Raw genomic sequence first — 27727 nt, 5'->3', positions numbered from 1 at the left:
CATAACTGTTTTTTGTTGGGGGGGTGGGGATTAGAAACTTGCCTGGGCAGGGTAGGAAGAAAGAAAGTCAATCAGTTGGAAGTCCACTTCCTGGATGCTTGCAGCTGCCTGCCGAATCACGAGATGTAAAGAGCCCTGGGACTCCTTTAAGAGGGAATTGAGCCACACCTCCACATTACCTTCTGCCATGACAGGCTTTTCCAGCTCAATTGTCTCACCTTCCCGAGAGGAGATTGAAAGGATCCGATCATAAACCTGAAAATTATACATCTTGTGTGACAAAGTTGCATGGAACCAGGGATAGCAATTGTACCCTTCCTGGTGTTGTTGAAAGAAGAAGAAGAAGAAGAAGAAGAAGAAGAAGAAGAAGAAGAAGAAGAAGAAGAAGAAGAAGAAGAACAACAACAACAACAACAACAACAACAACAACACATACCTTGGATCTCAAACGCCTTGGCTCCCGAACAAATTGTCTCTTGAATGATTGAAACCCAGAAGTGAGTGTTCCGGTTTTCGAATGATTTTCAGAAGCCGAACATCCAGCGTGGCTTCTGATTGGCTGCAGGAACTTCCTGCAGCCAATCGGAAGCCACACTTTGGTTTCCGAACGTTTTGGAAGTCGAATGGACTTCCAGAACGGATTCCGTTTGACTTCCAAGGTACGACTGTAATATTAACAACAATAATTTATAATATATATTTCATGGAGATTGGGGTGGCATGTAACAGTATCCATTCCAGCTTTGTGGGAAGGGAAGAGGAGTAGAAGGGATGGGTCCCGATATTCAAAAGGAAATAAAAATCAGTCAGCGCTGTTTTGTGCTCTGCATGACCTAAAAAGCCAACCCCCTTTTTCTACCCTAAGCTCAACAGAGGAGCGAGAACACAGGTGAGACCTGAGCAGCCAGGTAAGTGCTTTCATTAGATTCCAAGATGGCTTCCTGTGTTTCGGGTCCTCTGAGGTTAGGGCAGGGTGTATAAAGGACTGGCAGGTGCCCAGGACTTCAGATAACCACCGCTTCCTTTCTAAGAATTACGTTACCAGTTATGCAAACCTTTTCATGAAATTTCACAGACTTGATGTTATCAAAGACGTTGAGCAAGTGGGCCTGTATCGTGTGAGAATCTGAAGCCTGGCCCAGGATTTCCAGCAGGGCAGGGTCTGACACAAAGAAGAAACGTGGAAATGAAAGCCGCTTTTTCTCCAGGTACCTGAATTTGAACAAAAACAGAATGAGCGTGGTGGTGAGTGGTGCAACACAGCTCTTGCCTGCCAAACTTCATCATAGCCTCTCAGAGACCCAGATCTTCTCCTTACCCATTATAGACTTCCCTGTTAATGGCAGACAGTGAGTCTCACCTTGCTCCTAGGGACTTAAAACGCTTTCATCTTGCTGCCTGGTATTACAGACCATTTGCAACATGAACTAATGAAGGCTGCTGATCCCCAAGACATGCTTAATTTAAATGATGAAGAGATAGCAAGAGAAAGCCAGAGCCACTCCGCAGGAAGACAAAGAGGCAGGCAAGGAGGGATGTGGTGGCTGAGACAGCACAGCGAAGGAAAGCCCTTCCCTGTCAGACAGAAAGACAGGTGGGATTCAGTTGCATAATGGCAAATTCAGGTTGTACACTTAAAGGGGATTTGGCACTCTTATGAAACAACCCTGCTTCACAAAAACAAAACAGCAAGCATTTTGCTGTAAGAAAAGTGATGAAGAAATGCAATGGAAAGTGTGAGGTAACATTGCAATTCCCCTGCAAACATGCGAGAATTCAAGCTCAGATAATCGGTCTGTGTTATATAATCTCCTTGCAAACTTTGTTTGAATAGTTCAATAAACAGATCATCCAGAAGCAACTGCTTTCTTGCTTCGCAGAGACTGCTGTGAATTAAGTTTTTTCTCTGAACTGCGACATAATTGCCTCAGTTTCTAGTTCTGACCATGATAATATCAACAGCTGCAGGCCTGGTCTTTTTCAGCCACTGAAGGGAACGGCAAGCAGTGGCAAATCCTAGTGGAATGCAAGCAATAAGCAGGTTTCCATTTCCTCCGTCGTAACTGATTGCCCAGAGATGAAGGATTTCTCTATAAGCAGCCTCACCCTGTAAGAGACTTTTGACAAATTTCCAGCTGATCCAACAAATGAGGCAGGAGCTGTCCCATGGTTTCATCTCCAACACAGCACTGGACCACATTGGGTATTTCGTGGGCTCGCGTCATAATCTTCACCCACGATTTGTCAATGTTGGAGAAACGCTTTGCTTCCTGTTTTAAGGTACAAACAAGGGAGGCATGGTTTTCAACAGTTTAGCTTCTCATGCTATTCTCTTGCGGCCACACTAAGTACATGTTCAGGGGTGTGTTATGTTGCAAGGGATCATTTTAAATACTCAAATTGCCCTGAACACATCTGCCGCTTCCATAAGACAAAATAAAGGCACTTACCTTTGGAAGCTGTTTGGCAATGTCTCCGCCTACAAAGACAGCCTCTAAATAGATCCACAAATTCTGCACTGTCATCCAATTCTCAATGATATCAGTAGTGTTAGAGAGGTACTGTACCCACTTTTGTATTTGAGCTTTGAATGGTGTGTTGTACCTGAAATAAATGCACGTGTTTAGACAGATTTTTAAAAATGAACACATAAATAACTTATCAGAAGAGAAAAGGGGTCTTCCATATTACCTGTTACTCATTAGGGAACCCAAAATCATCAAGCTGTCTTCCATGCTTGCAATGGTTTCGGAAGTGCTGTCTCCCCTCAAGAGCAGCTCCCCGCGAGTTTTAAAGTTGGCAAAAGTAAATGTTTTGTTGTCCCACTCTGCAATCACTTGCTTCAGCTTCTGTTCAATGTCTCTCTCCTTTACTGCACTGATGCAGATATCCTAACAGATCAATCAACAATTTTTTGCATAGAATTTAATAGCTTGTCATAGCATCGCCCAATGCAGCAGGACTTACCAATGAGCTCATCTCAGTACTGCCAGCATTATTCATACCTCAATTTCCTCTTTGTACTTCAACAAAGGTGCTTCCATGATATTTCTCAGTTTGAACGACTCATTTTCAACATCGAAACTGTGATCCGTGAGATCGGTGATGCGCTTCCAATGGCGCGCCATCATGGCTTTATTGGACATCAGATCAAGCAAAGGGCAACATTCGTTGAAGTCGTCAATTGTTTTCTTAAGGTCCAGAAATGCTTGCCACTCCTTCAAAGCTCGAGGCAGCTTGCGGCACCTAGAAGAACACACCACAACAACCACCCAATATTTTATCCAGATTTCAAATATTTCCACAGTGCAATTCAAACGTTATGGTCTACAACTCCCATCACCCGTAGCTAGGAGGACCAGGGGACAGGGATGATGGGAGTTGTAGTTCAAAAACAGTTGGAGACCCAAGTTTGAGAAACACTGACTCAGACGTAAACCCCACTGGGTTCAAATTCTTCCTAGCCTGCAATCCCATACACATTTACCTGGAAATAAATCCCTCTGATTTCAGTGGGACTTTTTAAATAATAATAATAATAATAATAATAATAATAATAATAATAATAATAATAATTTTATTTATATCCCGCTCTCCCCAGCCAAAGCTGGGCTCAGAGTGGCTAACAACAATAAAATGATGCAACATTCTAAAATCATTTCATTATAAAATTAATTCAAATCAGATTAATGGCAACCAATTGGGCTAGAGTTCTGTGAGGATTGCCAAAGGAGGGAGTCAGACTGTGCCCTGGCCAAAGGCCTGGTGGAACAGCTCTGTCTTGCAGGCCCTGCGGAAAGATGTCAAGTCCCACAGGGCCCTAGTCTCTTGTGACAGAGCGTTCCACTAGATCGGAGCCACAGCCGAAAAAGCCCTGGCTCTGGTTGAGGCCAGCCTAACCTTTCTGTGGCCTGGGACCTCCAAGATGTTTTTGTTTGAAGACCGTAAGTTCCTGTGTGGGACATACCAGGAGAGGCGGTCCCATAGGTACGAGGGCCCTAGGCCGTATAGGGCTTTAAAGGTTAAAACCAGCACCTTAAACCTGATCCTGTACTCCACTGGTGCAGCTGGTATAACACCGGGTGAATGTGATCTTGCAGCGAGGACCCCGTAAGGAGTCTCGCCGTGGCATTCTGCACCCGCTGGAGTTTCTGGGTCAGTCTCAAGGGCAGCCCCACGTGGAGCGAGTTACAATAATCCAGTCTGGAGGTAGCCGTTGCGTGGATCACAGTGGCTAGGTCAGGGCGAGAGAGGTAAGGAGCCAACTGGTTAGCTTGGCGGAGATGAAAAAATGCCGCCTTTGTTATAGCTGCAATCTGCGCCTCCATGGAAAGGGAGGTGTCGAAGATTACACCCAAACTCTTAAAATAGCACTGGCAAAGAGGTTTCTGGCAACAGGTTGTTGTTGTTGTTTTTGCATTCCCTCCCCCCCCCCCCCCGAAACAGTAAATCCATATTAAATGGGAGGCGGGATGCAGGTTGGCATTTTGATGACAACAATGTGGTGGGGACATCTCAAGAAACGTGTCTGCGTAAGGAGCACTGAGACCACAAGACCCACCTTGAAGCACCCTTTATCGATAACAGGGAAAGGGAAGGGGAACTCCAGCTCCCATTAGCCCCAGTCACACTGCCAGTGGTCAGAGATTATGGGAGTCATAATCTCTGGAAGGCTCCAGGTTCCACGCCCTCCTCAGCCAATAAGAAAATCCAGTTTATGGTTCTCTTAAGAAGAGGTAAGCGACGCGGGTGGCGCTGTGGGTAAAAGCCTCAGCGCCTAGGGCTTGCCGATCGAAAGGTCGGCGGTTCGAATCCCCGTGGCGGGGTGCGCTCCCGTTGCTCGGTCCCAGCGCCTGCCAACCTAGCAGTTCGAAAGCACCCCCGGGTGCAAGTAGATAAATAGGGACCGCTTACTGGCGGGAAGGTAAACGGCGTTTCCGTGTGCTGCGCTGGCTCGCCAGATGCAGCTTTGTCACGCTGGCCATGTGACCCGGAAGTGTCTCCGGACAGCCCTGGCTCCCGGCCTCTTAAGTGAGATGGGCGCACAACCCTAGAGTCTGTCAAGACTGGCCCGTATGGGCAGGGGTACCTTTACCTTTACCTTTAAGAAGAGGTAGCAGAATCAATTTTCCTATTTGTACTAAAGGCACATCTGCTTCTCACATTAACAAACAGTCACAACACCTTTATAATTATCAGAAGTGTTGAACACTTAATCGGAGAGCAACACCTCGAAAGATGAAAATGAAATTGGTGACAGATTCTGCCTGGCAAGTCAGGGACTAAAGAAGATTAAGTAAAAAAAAAATCAACTGAGGCTCAATGTTTGTTCCATTGTTCTTTCGGAGATTTGCTGTAAGCAGCTAACTATTAGCACCAAATTTGAAGGAGTAAATAACATGGCCCATGTTTAATGCTAACTGCAGATTGAACGTCCTGGTGTTTTCTCACCTGTTCTGAAACTCAAGGAGTTCATTATTGATCTTCTCAATGTTCACTTCTGACCAGAGGATATCATAATAGCCATTTACTGTTTCAATGATATTGTTGTACAGGCTATAAAGCTTCTGCAACAAGTTCAGCTGCTTCTTTATTTCCAGAAGCTGAGGGTACTGCGTCACGGGCAAACCAAAAAGCTCTTCGCCCCCAGTGTAGGTGATGTATTTCCGATAAAGGTTGTCAAATCGGTTCTGGAGTTTAAAAGCACATTTGAGCATACAGCGCTTGAAATTGCGAGAATAAAACGAACACGGCTCAAAGAGGCCACTTATCTAAAATAGGAATAGTTAGCAGCTAAGGGAAGCAAGAGGTGTAAAATGAAATGGAGAAAGGACTCTTCAGCAGAACTAAATCCTGCATGTGGAAGATCTCAGATTCAACCCTGGGCAACCTCAGTTACAACTAGGAAAGATGCTAAAAGTCTCTGCCAATCATTGTAAACTTCTGACTTAGTAGAAGGTGGGTTCTTCTGAATTTGTCACAGGTTTAGTCTTCCTTCCTTGCACTAGAAAGTCCTCTAAGTTCCCAAGTACATGCTAGTTTTAAGACACACTGAAAATCAAGCCAATTTAATTCAGGGCTGGTCACCGCTGGCGGAGGAAGGGCGCGGTGGATGCAGCCCGCCCTGGGTGTCATCCCTGGGGGGGGGGCGACATTGCCGTGCCACCCCCCAGGACGCTCGCCACAGATGGTACTTGCCGCAGGTGCCAGAGCAGCTAGCTCATGGGTAAGCAAACTAAGACCCGGGGGCCGGATCCAGCCCAATCGCCTTCTAAATCTGGCCCGCAGACAGTCCGGGAATCAGCGTGTTTCTACATGAGTAAAATGTGTCCTGGCTATCTAAAATGATGGAATACTTTCATATTGCCGAACTAACAGGGAGGATAAGAGCAGATATGGTACAAAAAGTGAGTAAGAAGTGGACTATCTTTAAGGAATACACCAAAACTATGTGGAAAAAGTAGAACATTTGACAGATACTGAGTGAATCCAGAAAACGATTAGAGTGAAAGGAGAGTGAAGTTGAGATAGAAGAAGAGATTAAAGAAATAAGAAATGTGTTTAAGCCAACTGGAAAAATAAAGTAGCGTAACAAGAACGGCTGGAAGTCAAGTCACTTTGTGGGTGTTCGTGTGGGGTAGGTGTGTAGGTATGTTGATATGTATAGAATAGGCAGTGGCGAATGAAGGCGTTGTGACACCCAGGGCCAGGGTAGGGCGTCTCTGCATAGGGCGCATGTGCGGCGTTGCTACATACTATGCATGCGCTTTACGTAGCGATGCCCCACATGCGCTGTACATAGCAGTTTGCCGGCGGCGCCACTCCGGTGCCGTACGGACAGTGCCGGGATCCTCTGATCATGGCTGCAGCCGCAAACGGAGGATCCTCCACATGTGGCTGTGGCAGTGCGATGGCTGCTCGCGCCGCCACGGGGTGGCTTCTTGTCACCCCCCACTCCCAGACATGGCACCTGGGGCACATTGCCCCATCCCCCACCCCCGTTCGACATCACTGAGTATAGGTAGGTATAGAGTGCTGTAGGTATGCTGGTGGAGCTGTGGGTACGCGATATTATTATAGGTACGTATTATATAGAGTGCTGTAGGTACGCGGGTGGCGCTGTGGGTTAAACCACAGAACCTAGGACTTGCCGATCAGAAGGTTGGCGGTTCGAATCCCCACCACGGGGTGAGCTCCCGTTGCTCGGTCCCTGCTCCTGCCAACCTAGCAGTTCGAAAGCACGAAGTGCAAGTAGCTAAATATGCACCGCTCCGGCGGGAAGGTAAACAGCGTTTTCGTGCACTGCTCTGGTTCACCAGAAGTGACTTAGTCATGCTGGCCACATGACCCGGAAGCTGTACGCCGCCTCCCTCAGCCAATAAAGCGAGATGAGCGCCGCAACCCCAGAGTCGGTCACGACTGGACCTAATGGTCAGGGATCCCTTTACCTTTACCTAGGTATGCTTTATGTTATGAAAATAAGGTATTGTGTTGTGTATATGTACTGTGTAAATGTAAATGTATGTGTTCTATATGTTAATAAAATATTTTAATAATAATAAAAAAGATATGGGCTAAAAGGTCAAAGAATACCTGGAACATGATGAGTCTGTCGCTAGCTTCCTGAGGTTCAATACCAGTCACCATGGGACCATTCTGGAAGAGAGAATTGACATATCCTATAAATGAAAGTCCCATACATTTGTATAGCCTTTCAGAAAAAATAAATATCATTCTTAGTTTTAAGAACTTCTCCATTCTGCCACCCCTATTCTGGCCAAGTCATAATTTTTTTAAAAAAAAGTTTAGTAAATTTCAGATAATCTGTAGAACTGTTGAAAGATTATTAGCTTTATTTCCCTTGTCGCATGTAGACAACCGCTTCAAAAGCTCCCAGATTTGACAGTGGAGTGGAAAAATCAAGATTTCCCTAAGTAAAAGTAAGTAAAAGTAAAAGTAAATATCTCTACCCCTCCCCCCTCCCCCCGCCCCCGGTCACCCTCCTGCATTCACCAAAGGATGTCCATCCCATAGATTAAGCTGTGACACATGGATCAAACTTGAAACCTGTACAGAATGCAGCATGCAGGGTACTACAATAACAGTGTAATACAGTCACAGAGAGCTGGTTCACACATACAATAGTGCCTTATATGAGGGAATGCATCTCTATAAATTGAACACTCCAACCAGTATGTTCGACGCCACTTCTAACACAAAGCTTTGCAACAGAGTTGGTTCACATATTTAGCTACAAGTCACCAATTGCACAGTAACCAGGTGTACAATACAGTGGTACCTCGGTTTTCAAACAGCTTAGTTCCCAAACAACTCGGAACTCGAACACTGCAAACCCAGAAGTAGGTGTTCCGGTTTTCAAACTTTGCCTCAGAAGCCAAATGTGCTCCTGAGCTTCTGTTTTTACTGTTGCTCAGCTAATTTGAGTCCCTACCCCCCATGGTAATTAAGGCTTTTTTCCACCCGTTTTTACCCTTGTGCAGCTAATCTAAGTCCCGTCCCCCCATCGTAATTAAAGCCTCCCGTTTCTGATTGCAGTGTTCTGAGGTGATATTTGGTGCTTTTGTTTTTGCTTTTTTAAAAATCGTGTTTTTGTTTGTGTGGCTTTTTCATTTTTGTGACTGTGGCCTGCTCTTCGTTTTATGGAACTCTTGACTTGTGACTTCGTTTTTGTAACTTGTTTTTGTGACTGGAACCCAGTTCAGCTACTGATTGATTGGTTGTGTGACTGTGGAAATGGATAAAAGCCCCCCATCCAAACAATGACTATCATCAGTGCAGATAAGGAAAAAAATTAATTTTTATCATCTACAATACTGTCTTATTTATTTTATATTACAGAATATTGATTATTGCTTTCATTTTATGGATCAATGGTCTTGTTAGATAGTAAAATTCATGTTAAATAGCTGTTTTAGGGGTTGTTTTTAAAAGTCTGGAGCGAATTAATCCGTTTTGAATTACTTTCTATGAGAAGTGCGTCTTGGAACGTTTTGGTTTTGGAACGGGCTTCTGGAATGGATTAAGTTTGAGAACCAAGGTACCACTGTATAGGATATGCATGTATATGTGAACCAGCCCTTATCTAAAATCAGGAGTGGGGAGTCTGTAGTCCTCCTGATATTGCTTGACTGCAAGTCCCATCATCTTTGACCACTGACAGGGGCTGGCAGGGGCTAATGGAAGTTTGAGTCAAACAACATCAGAATGGCCACAGGTTTCGCACCTCTATCTTAGAACCATCTGACAATGTTAACCCTTCCCAAAGGCTTAAGAAAGGACACAATCTTATTGCATGACTTTAGAATACCTTCCCTATTAGAAACTTCCAGAGCCTGACCTGGAGATAAAAACATTTATATAGTTATAGTTTTGTTTGTCGGCTGACGTTGGCCTTTTAAGACAATGCTGTTTATGTATGTTGTTGTTGTTTAGTCGTTTAGTCGTGTCCAACTCTTCGTGACCCCATGGACCAGAGCACGCCAGGCACCCCTGTCTTCCACCACCTTCCGCAGTTTGGTCAGGCTCATGTTTGTAGCTTCGAGAACACTATCCAACCATCTCATCCTCTGTCGTCCCCTTTTCCTTGTGCCCTCCATCTTTCCCAACATCAGGGTCTTTTCCAGGGAGTCTTCTCTTCTCATGAGATGGCCAAAGTATTGGAGCCTCAACTTCACGATCTGTCCTTCCAGTGAGCACTCAGGTCTGATTTCCTTAAGAATGGATGCGTTTGATCTTCTTGCAGTCCATGGGACTCTCAAGAGTCTCCTCCAGCACCATAATTCAAAAGCATCAATTCTTCGGCGATCAGCCTTCTTTATGGTCCAGCTCTCACTTCCATACATCACTAACTTCCATACATCACTAATGTATGTTTATGTATGGGACTGTTTAAATGTGTGTGAGTGCTTTGTTTTGTTACGAACTGGTTTTCCATGAAAAGGCAGGTTATATATTTTAAACACACACTATCAATTAGAGCAGGCTGCTTCATTGTTGTTGTTGTTTAGTCGTTTAGTCGTGTCCGACTCTTCGTGACCCCATGGACCAGAGCACGCCAGGCACTTCTGTCTTCCACTGTCTCCCGCAGTTTAGTCAAATTCATGCTGGTAGCTTCGAGAACACTATCCAGCCATCTCGTCCTCTGTCGTCCCCTTCTCCTTGTGCCCTCCATCTTTCCCAACATCAGGGTCTTTTCCAGGGAGTCTTCTCTTCTCATGAGGTGGCCAAAGTATTGGAGCCTCAGCTTCACAATCTGTCCTTTCAGTGAGCACTCAGGGCTGATTTCCTTCAGAATGGAGAAGTTTGATCTTCTTGCAGTCCATGGGACTCTCAAGAGTCTCCTCCTGCACCATAATCAAAAGCATCCATTCTTCGGCGATCAGCCTTCTTTATGGTCCAGCTCTCACTTCATCACTACTGGGAAAACCATAGCTTTAACTAAACGGACCTTTGTTGGGAAGGTGATGTCTCTGCTTTTTTAATGGGCTGCTTCGTTGCAATCCATTAAAAAGAAGGCATCCACAGACCAAAAGAACCTGGCCAACCTTTCGCCTGAAGTCTAGCTATTTTCAGCCCACAATCCAACCCCCTTAATGGAATTTGGGTTATCATCACCCATACTTGTTCTGTATAAAAAAAAACAACAGCCTGAGATTATTCTTCAAGACAGATCATAGGATTGTGGAGCTGGAAGGGACCCCAAGAGGATGTATTCAACTAAAATATACTTTCAGTGTTTAACACCTGACGCCTTTTCAGGCAGCTTCTCAAAAAATCTATACCTTACAAACAACAAAATGATATCCCACCCCACCCCCCAGTTTACTATTATCCTTCACCTTCTCATAATCCAAGTAGTACTGATCACAGTCTTCCACAAATATCTCCACCGTGCTTATGAGCTCCCCTCTGAATTTGGGTTGCAAGGCTACTAATTCATTCTGCACTTCATTTCCTCGAACCAGTACTTTCTCCCAGGTATAACGCAACGTATCCACCTTTTCCATCTCTTCCTTTGCCACCAAGAGCTCATACTTGTTTAACATTGCATAGGACTCCTGCCGGGACAAAAGGTTGTTATCTATGACCATCAAAAAAAATCTGCATATAAGTATGTACATAATTAAACATTCTTTGAGGAACTAAAGATCAAAAATGTAGCAGGTGGTCCTGCTAAAGATGCAAAGGAGCTAGGCTGGTGGAACAGGTAACTTAAAATTGACGGTGACATGGAATTTTAATTAGCTGTACTTCTAGGTCATCAACATGGCACCAGGGATGCAATGGAAATCTAAGAATTTCAGTTCTGAGAGTGAATCGTATTTACAGCTACAGATATGTGCCCCAGAAGTCCCTGGTTGCCCCCAGAATTGAGGGGGCCCGGAGCTCAGTGTGTGCACCTGATGTCACACAAGCCATATGTAATTAAACCGCCTCTCCCTCTATCAAGAACAATTTTCTGTTTATGATGAATGATGGGCATATGTAAAAATAAGAAGATATCCATGCCAAATGAATAGAGATATATAAATTGGCTTAGTACGGCTTAATATTGGTGTTGGTGCTGACCTTTAAAGCCCTAAATGGCCTTGGTCCAGTATATCTGAAGGAGCGTCCCCACCCCCATCGTTCTACCTGGACACTGAGGTCCAGCACCGAGGGCCTTCTGGTCGTTCCCTCATTGTGAGAAGCCAAGTTACAGGGAACCAGGCAGAGGGCCTTCTCAGTAGTGGCGCCCTCCCTGTGGAATGCCCTCCCACCAGATGTCAAAGAGAAAAACAACTACCAGACAGGCAGCCCTGTTTAGGGCAGCCCTGTTTAGGGAAGCTTTTAATGTTTGATGCATTACTGTATTTTAATATTTTCTTGGAAGCCGCCCAGAGTGGCTGGGGAAGCCCAGCCAGATGGGCCGGGTATAAATAATAAATTATTATTATATAATATCTCCATTTGCACAAGCAAGCAAAATAACAAGATAGTCTTCCATTAATGATAATTTCTCATTTCACTCAAATTGGGAAACAAGGATCAATGGTTTCAGAACAAGGCAGAATACTGTTCTAAACCTGCTAACCATAGTTACCCAATCTGGGCAATATGAGAAACTATAGTTAACGGTAGAGTTCTTGGTTTGTTTGCTTCGTCATGCAAAGGGAGGAACAAAGGGAGTATGTAGACAGCTAAAGGCTTCTTCATATATGATTGTCTGAACACTAATGCTAGGAGGATCTGAAAGGATCTGCAAGAAATCAGAAAAACCTGCCCTTGCAAAAATTGCATATCCTCTCTTTTTTGTAGAGAAATGCACAAAGAATTCAATGTCGCTTTTCAACATCTACCAAAGCAAGGAACATTTTGCACAACCTGACATGTCACTAAACAGTTAAATAGTGACCAAGGAAAAATCATTAACATCTCATGTGAAACACTGTTGACCAAAATGATTTCAAGCCATCCTTTCGATGGATCCTGCACTACTGTGTTAGTTGAAGCGATAAGGAGCCCCATCATAAACATACAATAGCAGATTAAGCCGTGGAGAAATATATAAAATACCTAATTTGTTTGTAAAATGGAGGGGAGGTATAAAGGAGCCCATAACTTTGCATCAACATCAGGTATGGGGAGGAAAATTGGTTTGATCAGCATGTAAATTTAATTTGTTTTTTATGTGACATTTTATTGTTTTGATGTTCTTAGCTGCCTTGAAATTCCACCAGGAGAGAAAGGCAGGATATTAAATTGCATTGGGGAGGGGAATTATATAAAATAAACAAAAGAGCACAGCAGACTGTGCTAGGACCCTGAGTTGCGGGCCAGGACAGACACAATTCAGCGCCAAAGATCACACCAGGAAACGGGTACAGGCTCCCTTTTCAACTACCTCAATTGGTCCCACTTGGAAGTCTATGGGGATCTGTTGCTCTCGGATCTCTTTTAAGGCAGCCATTGCTATCCTTATGTCATCCAAGTCTTTAATTGGACGGTTCAATTTCTTGCTGATTTCCTCTACAAAGGCAAATATGTTTTCCATCTCTGTCCTGTATTTCTTGTTACAGTGACGTCCAAACGCAACCATCCAAGCCTTGGTTTCTGTCGTTAGGGCCAATTTCAGATCCGCTGAGGGAACAAAAAATCATTCAGTGACAGCCAGCTAAGGAAGTAGTGACACACCCCTTCCTGAATCCACCCCTCCTCCTTTTTCCATTCCATGAATCTGGCGAGAAGGGACCAAAAACGAAACAGCTTTTATACTGCATTGTAATATACAGTCATGGGACACAGGTAGGGCTGTGGGTTAAACCACAGAGCCTAGGACTTGCCGATCAGAAGGTTGGCAGTTCAAATCCCTGCAACGGGGTGAGTTTCTGTTGCTCGGTCCCTGCTCCTGCCAACCTAGCAGTTCGAAAGCAAGTCAAAGTGCAAGTAGATAAATAGGTACCGTTCCGGTGGGAAGGTAAACGGCGTTTCCATGCGCTGCTCTGGTTAGCCAGAAGCAGCGTAGTCATGCTGGCCACGTGACCCAGAAGCTGTACGCCGGCTCCCTCGGCCAATAAAGCGAGATGAGCGCCACAACCCCAGAGTCGGTCACAACTGGACCTAACGGTCAGGGGTCCCTTTACCTTTACCTAATATACAGTCATACCTTGGTTTTGGAACAGTTTAACTCCCAAACATGTTGGCTCCCGAACGCCACAAACCCAGAAGTGACTGTTCCGGTTTGCAAACTATTTTTGGAAGCTGAACATCCGGCGGGGCTTACACAGCAGCCAATCGGAAGCCGTGCTTTGGTTTTGGAAGTCGAACGGACTTCCAGAATGGATTCCATTCGACTTCCAAGGTATGACTGTACGTTCATTAGAACCAATAGGTAGAGTAAAAGGAGTGACATTTACAACACAAATGCTATATATGAGTTCAATGGGATTTGCTCTCAGGGAGGTGTGTGATGGATTGCACCCTTTTTGTTTTAAGCAAGATTCACAAATGCAACGGAGACTAGCATGAATTTGATGGCATTTGAATATTAAATCACATACCAGTAAATAGCGCAACTGTTCCCACGCATATGTATTCAGGCTCAGAGTTAATTTCGAGTTCTAAGTCTCTGTAATATAGAATTTGGGATTCAAATTCAGAGAGCAGAGGGCTTCCTTTGATGAAGTTTTCAATGGTTTCCTCTTTCTCTCTCTGCCAGATGTGATGGTAACATCTGAAGCGCTCCAAGGCTGCAAGGACTTCCTGAAACATTAACAAGTCACAAAGTAAGGCGGCTGAATAAGCCAGCTCCACTACAATGTTTTACCTGGTTCCTGGGGAAAATGTGCAGGAAGAGTTAAGATTAGAATGAAAACAAACCCAAAGAAGTTGTGAACCTTCAAAAAGGAGTATATCCAATTCTGATCAAAAGAAAGACTTTGCAAAAGAGGACTCACAATTCAATATTACAATAATTCAGAATAATAAGAAATTGTTATCTAATATATATAATCTCCTACTGGACTAGGAATTGATGGATGAAGAAGTGAAAGAAACGATGATAAAATGGGCCCAAGATGTCGGCCATACTATTTATCTAGAGCAATGGGAGAAACTCTGGCAAGAAGCTATTTGATTTACTGCCTCATACACAATCAAATAAAATTTTGTTAAGATGTTCCACAGGTGGTATCTAACACCAGCTAGGTTGGCAAAGATATATAAATTGAAATCCAAAATTTGTTGGAGATGTGGTAAAGAAATAGGAACAGCAATACATATGTGGTGGAGATGTGAGGAAATTAAGAAATTCTGGGCAGTAATACATGAAGAATTAAAGAAGATGCTGAAAATATCAATAATTAAAATACCAGAGAGATATCTCTTTGGATTGATGGGGAAAAGATACTACGGGCGGGGGGAGAATCTTCTTATATGCAAGCACAGTAGCTAGAGTAGTGATTGCTGCTAAATGGAAATCACAAGCTCTACCTTCAAGGGAGGAGTGGATTTGTAAATTAAATAAATACTTAGCTTTGGCAAAACTAACAGCTATTATAAGAAATCAATTGAATCAAAAATTAAAAAAGGAGTGGAAATGTTTTGATGAATATGTGGAAAAATATTGCTCAAAAAAAGATATGCTAATATGCCTAGATTGAAATGTAAAGTATCTGAGGGAATGTAAGTTAGTAACGAAGGACAATAAGTATACATAGATGAATTGAGAAGTCTGCAGAATGCAAGATAAATGTAATCTCAGAATGTAGAGGAAATCGAGTGGGGGCGGAGGGAAGTGGGGGAGGGACAAAAGAATATTACGTTTAATTGAGGATATAAATGATAAATATATGTGGGGATGGGGATGATGTGGGGATGGCTTTGGTATATTTGCATTGTGATGTAATATGGAATAAAATTTATAAAATTTATAAAAAAAGAAGTTGCGAACCTTCAAGAAGTGTTCTTAGGGAAGGTTTGTAATGTTGCATTTATTCAAGTAGCTTAGCATGGAGTTGTGTGCTCAGTCAAAGCAACATCCACAATCACATTTAAAAAAAATCTAATTTACAGTAGACATAAAATGCAAAAGGTTAAAGCTATGAGCTCGCATTGCAAGCCAAGAAAAAGGTCCCATCTCAACTGGCTGTTATATAGTCCTAAAAGGTCACTATTTCTTTCTAGCTCCTGTGTGTGAACCCTGCAGTCTTAAATGGCTTAACGAACAAACAAAGATGCTCTCTGCAGAATGGTGGGATCACATGCTGTGTTGCAATGTGGGTTTGGTTGGCTGGAAATGGAAGGGACCCAGAACAGCCCTTCCGTTCTGGGTCTGGTACAGAAAAGGCCTTCAGACATGTACTAAGACAAAGCTCTTGATAGGGTGTTTTCCTTCACAATGTAAGGAAAGTCACAAAGCCAAAAGCAAAAGTAGCTAAGCACCTATAGCCAATGAGATTTATTTGTTATTGTTTTTCCCCATTTTGGGGACCGTGGAATTCTGCCAGCTCAGAAGGCTGCCCAGGTCAGAGATGGTCCTGCAATAGTTGCATTCTGCCACCCTCTCGTCATGGAAATTCTACTCAATATTGATCCAGAGCAGATTCCAACATATAGTAAAAACTTAAATACGTGGCAGGATTCCCAAAAAGTAGACCAGAGGCAATTGTATTTAATCCAGCAGAGCTTTACTGCTACTGAAGGCAAATGAGCACAATGGTAACAAATCCAATCCAATCAGGATTGGCACTGTCTGTAAGAAATCCAGTTGCAGCAGTCTTAAACTTACAATAACTTAAAACAAAACTGAAACTTAACACTAAGCATACTATATACAGAACACCACACCAGAAGGAAAGAGATAGAAAGAGTGAAAACAGGGCACCTTCTGGCCTTGCAATTATAGTCAACATGACCTTGACAGAAGAGATAACAGGAAGAAGAAGAAGAAGAAGAAGAAGAAGAAGAAGAAGAAGAAGAAGAAGAAGAAGAGTAGTAGTAGTAGTTTGGATTTGATATCCCGCTTTTCACTCCCCTTCAGGAGTCTCAAAGCGGCTAACATTCTCCTTTCCCTTCCTCCCCCACAACAAACACTCTGTGAGGTGAGTGGGGCTGAGACACTTCAAAGAAGTGTGACTGGCCCAAGGTCACCCAGCAGCTGCATGTGGAGGAGCGGAGACACGAACCCGGTCCCCCAGATTACGAGACTACCGTTCTTAACCACTACACCACACTGGCTCAGCATCTCTGAAGATATAACCCAAACATCATGAACCTTCTGCTTGTTTCTTTCACACAGAGAAGCTTCCAGAACCCTCTTGAACTAATTAGAATAGGAAAGATCTCTACACATCAGATCAATACTTTCTGCACTAAGAAATTCAAACTGACACTCCTCACAATGCTTTGCAGTCCCATTTTTCCACTGACTTCTGCCAATTCCTTTCTCCTCCTCCTCTTTCCCTTGCATTCTATGTACTTTCCTCCCCATCCCTTTCTGTGACTCTTTTCTCCTTTTCACCAGCCACCTCACTTAAAGATCCCCTCTACACATTTACTTACCCTTTTGGTAGAATTGATAGATGTGCTAAGAACGGACATCAGCTTAATTATTTCCTTATTCTCTGAAATGCTTTTGTAGTAGTTCTTGCTTTGGACAGGAGAAGGCAAGATCAGAGAGGCTGTATCTGAAGCAGTGTCTTGAGCGGGGAAAAGTTGCAATCATCTCATTAATACATTAGGCCTCAGAGACAAAATCACAAATCTCGAAACACATCTTCATTATATATTGTGCTGACCGTTCTAAAAACTTAAGCACAGCCTAAAATTACATGCTGATAGCTTTGCAGTCTATTGATGCTAAGTTAAATAATAGGCTCTTGGTTCAATTGCTTCCTTGAGAGCATTTCAATCTTCTCCTGGTGATTTTATTATCTTATTTATTTGTTAAATATGGATTCCAAACAAGGTCTCTTGACATTTATTTATTTTTTTACGTTGACAAGCTACACCTCACTTCAGGCTTTGAGAGACTCCATATATTATAGAATGTGGCAAAAAAATACACATGGGGTCTAGTGCATCTGCTTTTGCTGATGTTTCAACATGCAAAAATCATCCCGAGTTGAACACGTCAGCCTGCTTGCAGGATCCTGCTCATGAATTCCTCCAAAAAATATGTAAACTTCACTTGCTTAGAAGATCTAAGTTACCATGAATGTTCCTTAAGTTTTAATAACAATTTTAAAAGTAACAGATTTCTGCCAGTATATGTAATAAAGGCAAGATTCAAACATAACTGCTGCAAAGTATTACCAAGAATATTTCCAACTTCAGTTTGTCTCATTTCAGTCTCAGAATCGCTGTCTCCTTCATTTCGCAAAGCAGCCATTTTACTTTCTAGCATCTTTTGCTGCGCAGAAACAAAGGGGAGAGGGAGATTATGTGGTACCCAAACCTGAATGTATCTTATCGGGAAAGTTATCAGAAACACAGAGGTGCCATACCTTGGATAGCCTCTCCTTGCTCCACTGGCCAACTCCTTTCATGACGCTTACAATGCAGTCCACAGCCTTGTTGAGTGTTTGCTGTACTTCCTCAAGTGTGGGCATCATAGCAAAATTTGGAATGGAAAGGATAACGCTAGCCTTAAAGATGGGCTGAGCACTCTGTCTCTGCTTGGAGGCACTCTCCTTATCTAAAAAGAAAGGCAAGTGTCAGGCTTTGGGGAATCAGCTTTCTTCCCCATGGCAGTAGATAAGCAGAACAAAGGAAAAGAAGTCTTCTTACCAGTTAGAAACTATAATAATCATAGCGAGAGAACAAAGAACACATCTCCTAGGAATGGCGGTGCTCCCAATTAAGGACTCCACCCCCTTCTGTCCCTATTAATCTACGGCACTTCTGTATCTCGTAATCTGAGTTTATACCCTCTGTGCTTTCTGTTCTGCCACTTTCTGAGCTCTTCTCGACTTTCGGGAGGGCGGTGGAGGAATGCTGTCTAGAGACTGTGAATCTGTTAACCCTCTCCCTTCCAGTTTTTCGTCTCCTAGCTGTTCCCCATCCAGTATTTCCCAGCTTCTGCCTTCTGAACTATGACCCTCTGCAAACCACTGTTCCAAATCTATACTGTCCTCCTGATCCTGGGAAGATTCAAGATCCAGATCAGGAACAGGGGGAGGGAGGGCGAGGCTCCCAACATTCCTCCTCAGTGAAGCCCTCTGCAGCACAGTCCCTGACAGCAAGACAAACAAACCATTATTAATCCAGGACAGTCTGCTGAAGAAAAATAAGAATCTCCCAGGTGTCAAGGCTTCAGGGAACCCTATCCCTCCCCCAGTCACAGCCAAAAATGCAGATAAATACAAAGAGTCCTTACCACATAATTTATTCAGTATTCACAGAGAGAGAGAAAGAATGTAGCCTCTATTCAATGATGGTGTTGCTCCAAGTGAAGTCCCACTCCCCTATGTCTCCCTTATTTCACGTCACTCCTGCGTCGGTTAATCTGAGCTTGCTGCCTCTGAGCTCTCTGCTCTAATACCCTCAATGCCCATCTGGTCTTGGGAGAGCGAGAGCAGGAATGTTTTCCAAGGACACTGAGTTTGTCAGCTGGTTCTCCCCTGGTGCTTCTCCTTCTTCCTGCTCTCCCCTTCCAGTATTTCCCAGCTTCTGCCTTCTGCAGCCTCTGAACTATGCCCTTCTGCAAACCACTGTTCTAAATCTATACTATCTTTCTGTTCTCGGGAAGGTTCAGGAGAAGGAGGCGGCCCCCACTCTTCCTCTTCAGTCCAGTCCCTGACACAGATGACTTGGTGACCCTTCAAAAGTGTTTCCACTGGAGGTGCCCATGGTTCTGGTTTGGCTTGGGGTGCTGAACTAAAAAAAGAACTATTCCTAGTAAATCCTTATATTTACAGCAAAGACAGACCCTGCACACATGGTGCCCATTATTCCACATGCACCAGCTCATGCTAGCCATGCAGCCCTGAAGAGGAGATGACCACCATAACAATCTGACAGTGGAGATTAGATGTGCGGCAGAAGCACACCCAACACCCACCCAATCCTCAGTCCTATAGACGTTCCCATGATGTGCCTTCACTAGAACAAATCTGTATTGCTGGCATATACTAGGATTTGCAGCACTTGCGTTGTGGGCCACACACTGTGTCTCACTGTGCCGGCAAACAAGGTTGCGTGTGGTGTCCATGCTGAGAGAGCATAAGTCTGCTCGACGCCATATCGTCTCCGATTAAACAGCAGCATTCTGTCAACGCAGACATCTAGGATTATTTAACCATGCTCCTCATCAAAACCCACAGCGGTTCATAAAGAAAGCACTAGCATGTATTTTCAATGCACTGCAGAACTTCAAAGCACCTTTGTCCCCAATCTGTCTGCATTCTTTCCCCCTTTTGCATGAAAGAGCAATATTCAGGAAGCTACAGTCCACCTCCATTAGCATCGGAGGAAGTTATCCCACTGATGTCAAGGGGAAGCAGATTGTGTGCCCTGGGAATCTTATCTGCTCTGTTTTATTGCTTTGTGCATAGACTATGGTGTAGCACACAAGTCGGTGGGGAGACGCAGAGGATGGAATAATCAGCCTCAATGCTAAAAATTATGACTTGTCCAGGAGATACCATATTTTTTGCTCTATAAAACGCACCAGACCATAAGACGCACCTAGTTTTTGGAGGAGGAAAACAAGAAAAAAAATATTCTGAATCTCAGAAGCCAGAACAGCAAGAGGGATCACTGCGCAGCGAAAGCATCAATCCCTCTTGCTATTCTGGCTTCTGGGATAGCTGTGCAGCCTGCATTCGCTCCATAACACACACACACATTTCCCCTTACTTTTTAGGAGGGGAAAAGTGAGTCTTGTAGAGCAAAAAATAAGTCCATTGCCGGTTCAAATAACAGCATGCAGCCTGTCCTGTATCCCCTAAGGCAGGCTTCCTCAAACTCAGCCCTCCAGATGTTTTTGGCCTACAACTCCCATAATCCCTAGCTAGCAGGACCAGTGGTCAGGGATGACGGGAATTGTAGTTCCAAAACATCTGGAGGGCCAAGTTTGAGGAAGCCTGCCCTAAGGTAACCTGCTGCCCTTGGGGGACAGTGAAATACAGTATGTTAGGGGAAAGATTCAGCTGGCAGCCTAATGAGCTTTTCAGCGTGGAATTGGGGAGGTAAGGCAACAGCTAGCCCTTTGCCTCAGGTGGCAAAATGTCTTGAGCTGGCCTTGGCTGATCTGGTAAAGCTTTGTTGTTGTTGTTTAGTCGTTTAGTCGTGTCCGACTATTCGTGACCCCATGGACAAGAGCACGCCAGGCACTTCTATCTTCCACTGCCTCCCGCAGTTTGGTCAAGCTCATGCTGGTAGCTTCTAGAACACTATCCAACCATCTTGTCCTCTGTCGTCCCCTTCTCCTTGTGCCCTCCATCTTTCCCAACATCAGGGTCCAGGGAGACTTCTCTTCTCAAGAGGTGGCCAAAGTATTGGAGCCTCAGCTTCAGAATCTGTCCTTCCAGTGAGCACTCAGGGCTGATTTCCTTCAGAATGGATAGGTTTGATCTTCTTGCAGTCCATGGGACTCTCCAGAGTCTCCTCCAGCACCATAATTCAAAAAGCTTTAAACAAGCAAAGCTTTAAACAAGCCAAATATTGTACCACCCAACTGTGCAGTCTCACCTAAGGCCACCAACAGCCAGTTCCATCAACAACAGCTTGTAAGAAGATGGGATGTTTGAAATTTTAACCGTGGTTTCGCTATGCCCAGCTGTTTCTGCTGAGCATGGCACGAGACTTACCTAAGAAGCTGAACATAGAAGAGGCTTGGATGCGCCTTCGCATGGCCTCCAGGGTGTTGCGAGTAACTTTCAGAAGAGCATCCACGTTGCGGTGGTTGAAATGGGACAGCAGCTCTTGGGCTTCTTCCTCTAGCATTTCCATTTCCCTCTTCTTTTTCTTCGTCAAGGGGGAAGACAAGCCTGCTGACATCTGGCTAGCTGTGTGCGAGGATGCTAAGGGGTCTGATGGCCCGTCCTCCTCCGCTCCTAGGAACAGTAATCAGTGGAGTTAAGTCAGTAGCCTTCTGAGCAGCAAGTCCTTAATCTTGACTGTGTTGCACAGAAAAGGTGCCCGAGTCCCCAGTCGCACAGAGAGTTCTGTGTCAATATGAATAGAAACTTTATGCAGACCTTCCCTGTGTAACAAGGGGAAGGGAGGAGCGCTCACAATGAAATTGGGACTAGGGCTTGCACATGCACCCATCCCCCTTAGAGATATTTTGTGTTCATCTGAACATGCCTCTGTCTGTCTGTCTGTTTCTTTCTCTCACTTTTTCTTGTTGTCAGCCACTTATGTAATTAGCTAGTTAATATGAGTCAGAACCATAGCTGTCAGCTTACAGATTTGAAAATAAGGGACAAGCAGCCTCAAAAATAAGGGATCAGCGGCCAAAATAAGGGATTTTCCAAACACAGGTATGTTCAACTTCTGAGCCCCTCCAATCCAAAGGCAGAAAGCCCAGACAGCAGCCAAACAAAGCCTCAAGTGGTGGTTCCCACAGCGCAGCAACCCAGCAAAGGGGATGCAGCAAGGAAAACCACCGTCACCTCTCCGCTGGGAAGCACTGAGCAAAGGCAAATTCCCAGGCAATGCAGCCAATTTGATCGGCACAAGGCATGCAAGCTCCACCCCCCCAGTCGTTCTTAGACTCCTTCTTGGGTTAGCAACGCAGCCAAGCAACACAGTTGGAGCCTCCCTCCTCCCTGGCCGGCAGGGAGGGAGGGAGAGGAGCTGCTTCCTTTGAAACCCGGGAAATTTAAGGGACATCATCAACAAGGGACAGCAGCGGGACACGGCGCTGGGATAAGGGAGTTTCCCGCCAAATAAAGGTCAGTTGACAGCTATGGTCAGAACTGAGATGCCCCATGCTATACATTGGACTGTTCATAATGGCTCGTAACAATACCGTGATGCTTCAGGAGCAAAGACAATCCACACGCAAAATTGACCAGGTACAGAATTGCCTGAGAACCTCAACTTTCCTTTCTCTTTTTAAGAACAATTTTTTTAGAACTTTTGTTAGCAGATATAGGCCTGAAGGTGTATGAACAATGCTTAGTGCAGTTTCAGACAGGAATCACTATTTCTTTTTCTCTCTTTAAAAGTTAGTATTATTATTTTCATTAAACTTTACAAAGAGCAACTACAACTGCAAAGAATTATTTCAGTTACTAGCTTGTACAAAACACAGCACAGTACAATAAGGAAATTATCCATCAATGTCATATTATGAGCACTCTGCTCTCGTGCATTTTCTGAAATCTCAGTGTCAAGTTTCTCTGCATGGGGCGCCCACCTGTCAAAATCTCTTTTGCTCTGATCTCAAAAGGCAAGTGGGGGAAAGCTTGCACAAACACTTTTGTGGGTCCACCACCCCATTAAGATCGGAGCAAGATCGGGGACTTAAAAAGGAAGGCAGGAGACTGGAAAAGGTGTATGCAAGTCTCCTCCCATTTGTCTCTTAAGTCCTTTTCACTCTGAACTTCAGGGAGAGGAGACTTGCAAAAGCCTTTCTGAGTCTCTACCCTCACCCGTTTAAGACTCACATGCTTCTCCTGCAAATGGCAGTGACAGCAATAAGGTAGGGGGTAACCTTTCTTCCGACCACTGACCACCCACTTTCAAAAGAAATATTTGAAACCTCTTGTGTAATGTTTTTGTGAAGCATTTTACAGCAGCTTCCACAGCCCCATTTCAGCTGAAATGAGACTGCAGGAGCTGCCTTAAAGCGCTTCACAAAAGTGCTGTTTGAAGCAGCTTGCGCGCTTCTCCAATTCAGCTGAAATCCTGCTGCCTTGGCTATGCAATCCTCTTCTCTGCTGGGAATAGGGCGTGCAGCGAATGCCCCATCCTCTCGCCCATCAGCTGACATCACTGGTGACGTCAGCTGATGGGTGTGGGGGCGTGGTTGGAGGGGAAATAGCCTTGCAGGTCAAGTTAGAACGCATGGATGGCCAAGACTGGCCCACAAGCCAGAGATTTCCCATACCTGAAATTGACTATGAGTTAACATATGGTGGAATGTCAGTCCTTACCTTCATGCATTTCCTCATTGCTGCTTCCACTCAGAAACTTATTGCCGGAATCCCCTCTGATTTGGCCCTCTGTGTCCAGTAACATGTTGATAAGCTCATTTGCTGCTTCTTCCACCAATGAGCTTTTCAGGTGCAAAGTGCATGCTCCCTTCGTACAGAGTTCCTGCAAAAATGCCAATATCATTTAGATTTATTTTTTTTTCTTTTTAAAATCTTCTTTTTTATTTTGACAAAGTAATAATAATAAACAAATAAGAATAAATATATGCACCCCACCACCGAGACCATTCCGTTTTAACTATCCAACCTCCCAAAATTTCAACACCTCTTGCGATGGTTTGACCCCTTTCCGTTTTAACAGTACAAATTCTACAAACGCCTTACATGTTTCCTCAAAATCATTTCTCCTGCATATTCCCTGTATTAGCTTAATGGCACATGTTAATTTATCATTAATAGAGCTATACATCACACCTCTTTATACCATTGTTCCAATTTATATTCACCTAGCCCCTTCCACTTCCTAGCTATCATAATTCATGCAGCTGTCAATAAATTAGGTTTAATTCTGGCTTATATAAATACAGTGGTGCCTCGCAAGACGAAATTAATCCGTTCCACGAGTCTCTTCATCTTGCGGTTTTTTTGTCTTGCGAAGCACGGCTATTAACGGCTTAGCGGCTTAGCGGCTATTAACGGCTTAGCGGCTTAGCGGCTTTAAGAAAAAGGAAACAAACTCGCAAGAACTCGCAAGACGTTTCGTCTTGCGAAGCAAGCCCATAGGGAAATTCATCTTGCGGAACGACTCAAAAAACGGAAAACCCTTTCATCTAGCGAGTTTTTCGTCTTGTGAGGCATTCGTCTTGCGGGGCACCACTGTACATGGAAAGAGCCAACAGTCTTTCTTGCATTTTTTGTCTCATCATTGCTCCAAGGAGCTCAGGGAAGTATATATGGGTCTATACAGACACAGACACACAGACACACAGACATGTCTGCTGTCACCATCCATTTTATCTTCCCAACAGCCCTGTGAAGCAGATTGGGTTGAAAGATAGTGACTGGCCCAGGGTCACCCAGTGAGATTTGCATAGCTGAGCAGGAATGATTTTGAACCCGAGTCTCCCAGTTCCCAGGCTGGTATTCCTATACCACACTCACTGTGACTATGTCATTTCAGCAGAAACAAACAGGCCAGTCTTCAGAAGGCATCTGCTCAGCTCTGATGAGGCAATATTCCAGAGTGAGCATTTCTGCCCTTGCAGGCTGACCCCCTCTCAATCTTTATTCCTACCCTCAAGGCTCACTGTCCTTCCAGTCTCCTTGCCTTCTCCTGTCTCATTCTCTTGCTCCTTATACCCACCATCCGATTTCGTTAGCTCCTGGGATAGCGCCGTAGATTAGAGCCAAGGTTGCAGGTACGATCCCCATATGGGACAGCTGCATTGCAGGGGATTGGGCCAGATGATCCCCAGTTTCCCTCCTAACGCTACAAGTCTATGATTCTATAAAAAACCTGCTTCAGGTGGATGCCTCACAGTAACATCTGGGATGCTTACCTCCACTGCTAGTCCATTCTTAGCCTGCTTCTGTTTGTGGCCCACAACGCCACTGCCTTTCTAGGGTATCATTGCCGTCTAGGTGAACATAGCAGACGACGCAGCAATTCTTCAAAAAGCTCTTGTTTATTCACAGGCCAGAACAGAACTGAACTGAAGGGTTCAGCCAGCCTGCTTTTATAGAGCTCCACTAGAACGCAACAGTAACCATTTTCTGTAACTATCCAATCACTGAACATAACTTTCGATCCCTTATTTGCATATGTGGACCTGAACTATCTACAGTATCCCCCTGCTGGCCCAGGGTGAGAACTTCAGTACATAACATATAGCACTTTGTTGTATTTAGAGTGTCGCAAACCATTTTTCCACTTCTTTCCATTATCTCTACAACTTTTGGTGGCACTAGCTCTAGAGAGAAGCCCTATACTGCTCGGGTGTACCTGCCGGCCCGCTCTTTTCCTCTTCCCACCTGCTACTTTTCCAACAATATGCTATCGTGACAAGAACGACACAAGTAGCCCCTGTCCTTGCACAGTGCTATGGTCCATTTCAATGCTGCCTGCCTGAAATGGAGAGGCAGGCCATTGTGACCACGTGAAGATGCTTGCCTGAAAGGGAGGGGCTAACCACTGTGATGTCATGCAAGTGCTGCTCACCTGAGAGGCAGACACTGGTCTCTATGCCCACCAGCAAATGGAGTACCAGCAACCTTACACGCCTCCAGTCAGTAGAGAGCAGACTTAGGACTACCAGATACCCAAGAGAAAATACATTTTGTGATTTCCCACTAAAGAGCTAAGCTCTGCCCCTTCCTCTGGTTCACTCACTCTGTTCTCCCCCTCTCTTGGGATGCAGTTGGTGCTGTGGTCTAAACCACTGAGCCTCTTGGGCTTGCTGATCGGAAGGTCAGCAGTCTGAATACCCACAACGGGGTGAGCTCCCGTTGCTCGGTCCTAGCTCCTGCCAACCTAGCAGTTAGAAAGCATGCCAGTGCAAGTAGATAAATAGGTATCACTGCAGCGGGAAGTTAAACGGCGTTTCTGTGTGCTCTGGTTTCCGTAATGGTGTCCCGTTGGGCCAGAAGCGGTTTAGTCATGCTGGCCACATGACCTGGAAATCTGTCTGTGGACAAACGCCAGCTCCCTCGGCCTGAAAGCAAGATGAGCGCCACACCCCATAGTTGCCTTTGACTGGACTTAACCGTCCAGGGGTCCTTTACCTTACCCTTCTCATGCACAAGGATGCCATGAAACTAGCTCTGATCGTGTGGCTTTTGAATCCAAAGCCATCATTTTAAATATGAAGTAACGGTAAGTAAAGTAAAGCATCTTTTTTATTTATTTTTTACCAGTGGGAACTCGGTGTATTTTATTTTTCCTTTTATTCTTCCTCAAGAATGAGACAGAACAGAGGCAGGGCTGAGTAGCTCCAGCATCCAAACTTTTTAACTCTGCTGTCTACATATGTAAACTTAATTTACTTCTAAAACCCAAGATTTACTTGAATGAGAAAGGTGTCATTTGCACCCTAGGCCAGACAGAAGTTTCATAACTTTCTTACGATCCCATTCTCCCAAGTGCAAGAATCTCCTCTCTTCAAGCAGGAAGGAACTACCATTCCCACCATGGTTTATAGGACATACGTAGGAGGCCTGCTTTCTGCAGCCGGCTGCCAGTGATAGCATCTCTGCGCTTTCATAGAATCATAGAATCATAGAGTTGGAATAGACCACAAGGGCCATCGAGTCCAACCCCCTGCCAAGCAGGAAACACCATCAGAGCACTCCTGACATATGGTTGTCAAGCCTCTGCTTAAAGACCTCCAAAGAAGGAGACTCCACCACACTCCTTGGCAGCAAATTCCACTGTCGAACAGCTCTTACTGTCAGGAAGTTCTTCCTAATGTTTAGGTGGAATCTTCTTTCTTGTAGTTTGGATCCATTGCTCCATGTCCGCTTCTCTGGAGCAGCAGAAAACCTTTCTCCCTCCTCTATATGACATCCTTTTATATATTTCAACATGGCTATCATATCACCCCTTAACCTCCTCTTCTCCAGGCTAAACATGCCCAGCTCCCTTAGCCGTTCCTCATAAGGCATCGTTCCCAGGCCTTTGACCATTTTGGTTGCCCTCCTCTGGACACGTTTCAGTTTGTCAGTGTCCTTCTTGAACTGTGGTGCCCAGAACTGGACACAGTACACCAGGCTTTGCTTGCCTGCTGCCTGACAGTCTGTTCTCCAATATGTGGAAGCCATTGAAGAGTTAGCCACACTTTGAGGATGAGAAAGCAGCAGAGAGCCAACTTGAAAAAAGTTTCATATAGATGTCAGGGTGCTATCAGTGGTTCCCAGCTGGTTGCCCAGGGAAGTATAAAAATAGGTTTCTTACAGTCCATTTTCATTTCAGTCTTTACAGAGAGAGGCTATAGAACCCAGCCTCTTTAACAATAGCCTTGTCCCAAGTGAATCTCCACCCCCCTTCTCTCCCACTTCCTCATTCGTCGTCGTCATCACCTCCTCTACGGGTGCTGCTATGTGCCCTCTGTCTTTGAGCTCTTTGC

The 27727-nt window shown here is 44.6% G+C and overlaps 1 protein-coding gene across 1 annotated transcript in view; it reads right to left on the bottom strand.

Annotated features, from left to right (window-relative positions):
• DNAH5 (dynein axonemal heavy chain 5) overlaps positions 1 to 27727 on the bottom strand; it is a 166767-nt gene that overhangs the window by 93354 nt on the left and 45686 nt on the right. Inside the window, exons 18-33 of the mRNA XM_077933359.1 lie at positions 23607 to 23769; positions 21312 to 21557; positions 18006 to 18196; positions 17815 to 17911; positions 17062 to 17198; positions 14061 to 14262; positions 12905 to 13140; positions 10860 to 11078; positions 7594 to 7656; positions 5452 to 5690; positions 3006 to 3246; positions 2692 to 2891; positions 2451 to 2604; positions 2107 to 2270; positions 1056 to 1212; positions 43 to 255 (exon numbers count right to left, since the gene is read on the bottom strand). Coding sequence (XP_077789485.1) covers positions 43 to 255; positions 1056 to 1212; positions 2107 to 2270; positions 2451 to 2604; positions 2692 to 2891; positions 3006 to 3246; positions 5452 to 5690; positions 7594 to 7656; positions 10860 to 11078; positions 12905 to 13140; positions 14061 to 14262; positions 17062 to 17198; positions 17815 to 17911; positions 18006 to 18196; positions 21312 to 21557; positions 23607 to 23769 — 2922 coding nt within the window. The remainder of the gene's footprint in view (positions 1 to 42; positions 256 to 1055; positions 1213 to 2106; positions 2271 to 2450; positions 2605 to 2691; positions 2892 to 3005; positions 3247 to 5451; positions 5691 to 7593; positions 7657 to 10859; positions 11079 to 12904; positions 13141 to 14060; positions 14263 to 17061; positions 17199 to 17814; positions 17912 to 18005; positions 18197 to 21311; positions 21558 to 23606; positions 23770 to 27727) is intronic.

Source organism: Podarcis muralis, chromosome 8 (genome assembly GCF_964188315.1).
Source record: "Podarcis muralis chromosome 8, rPodMur119.hap1.1, whole genome shotgun sequence".
NCBI classification, from domain to species: Eukaryota; Metazoa; Chordata; class Lepidosauria; order Squamata; family Lacertidae; genus Podarcis; species Podarcis muralis.
Note: the sequence above shows the minus strand (reverse complement) of the source record. Positions and strands in the feature narration are given on the sequence as shown.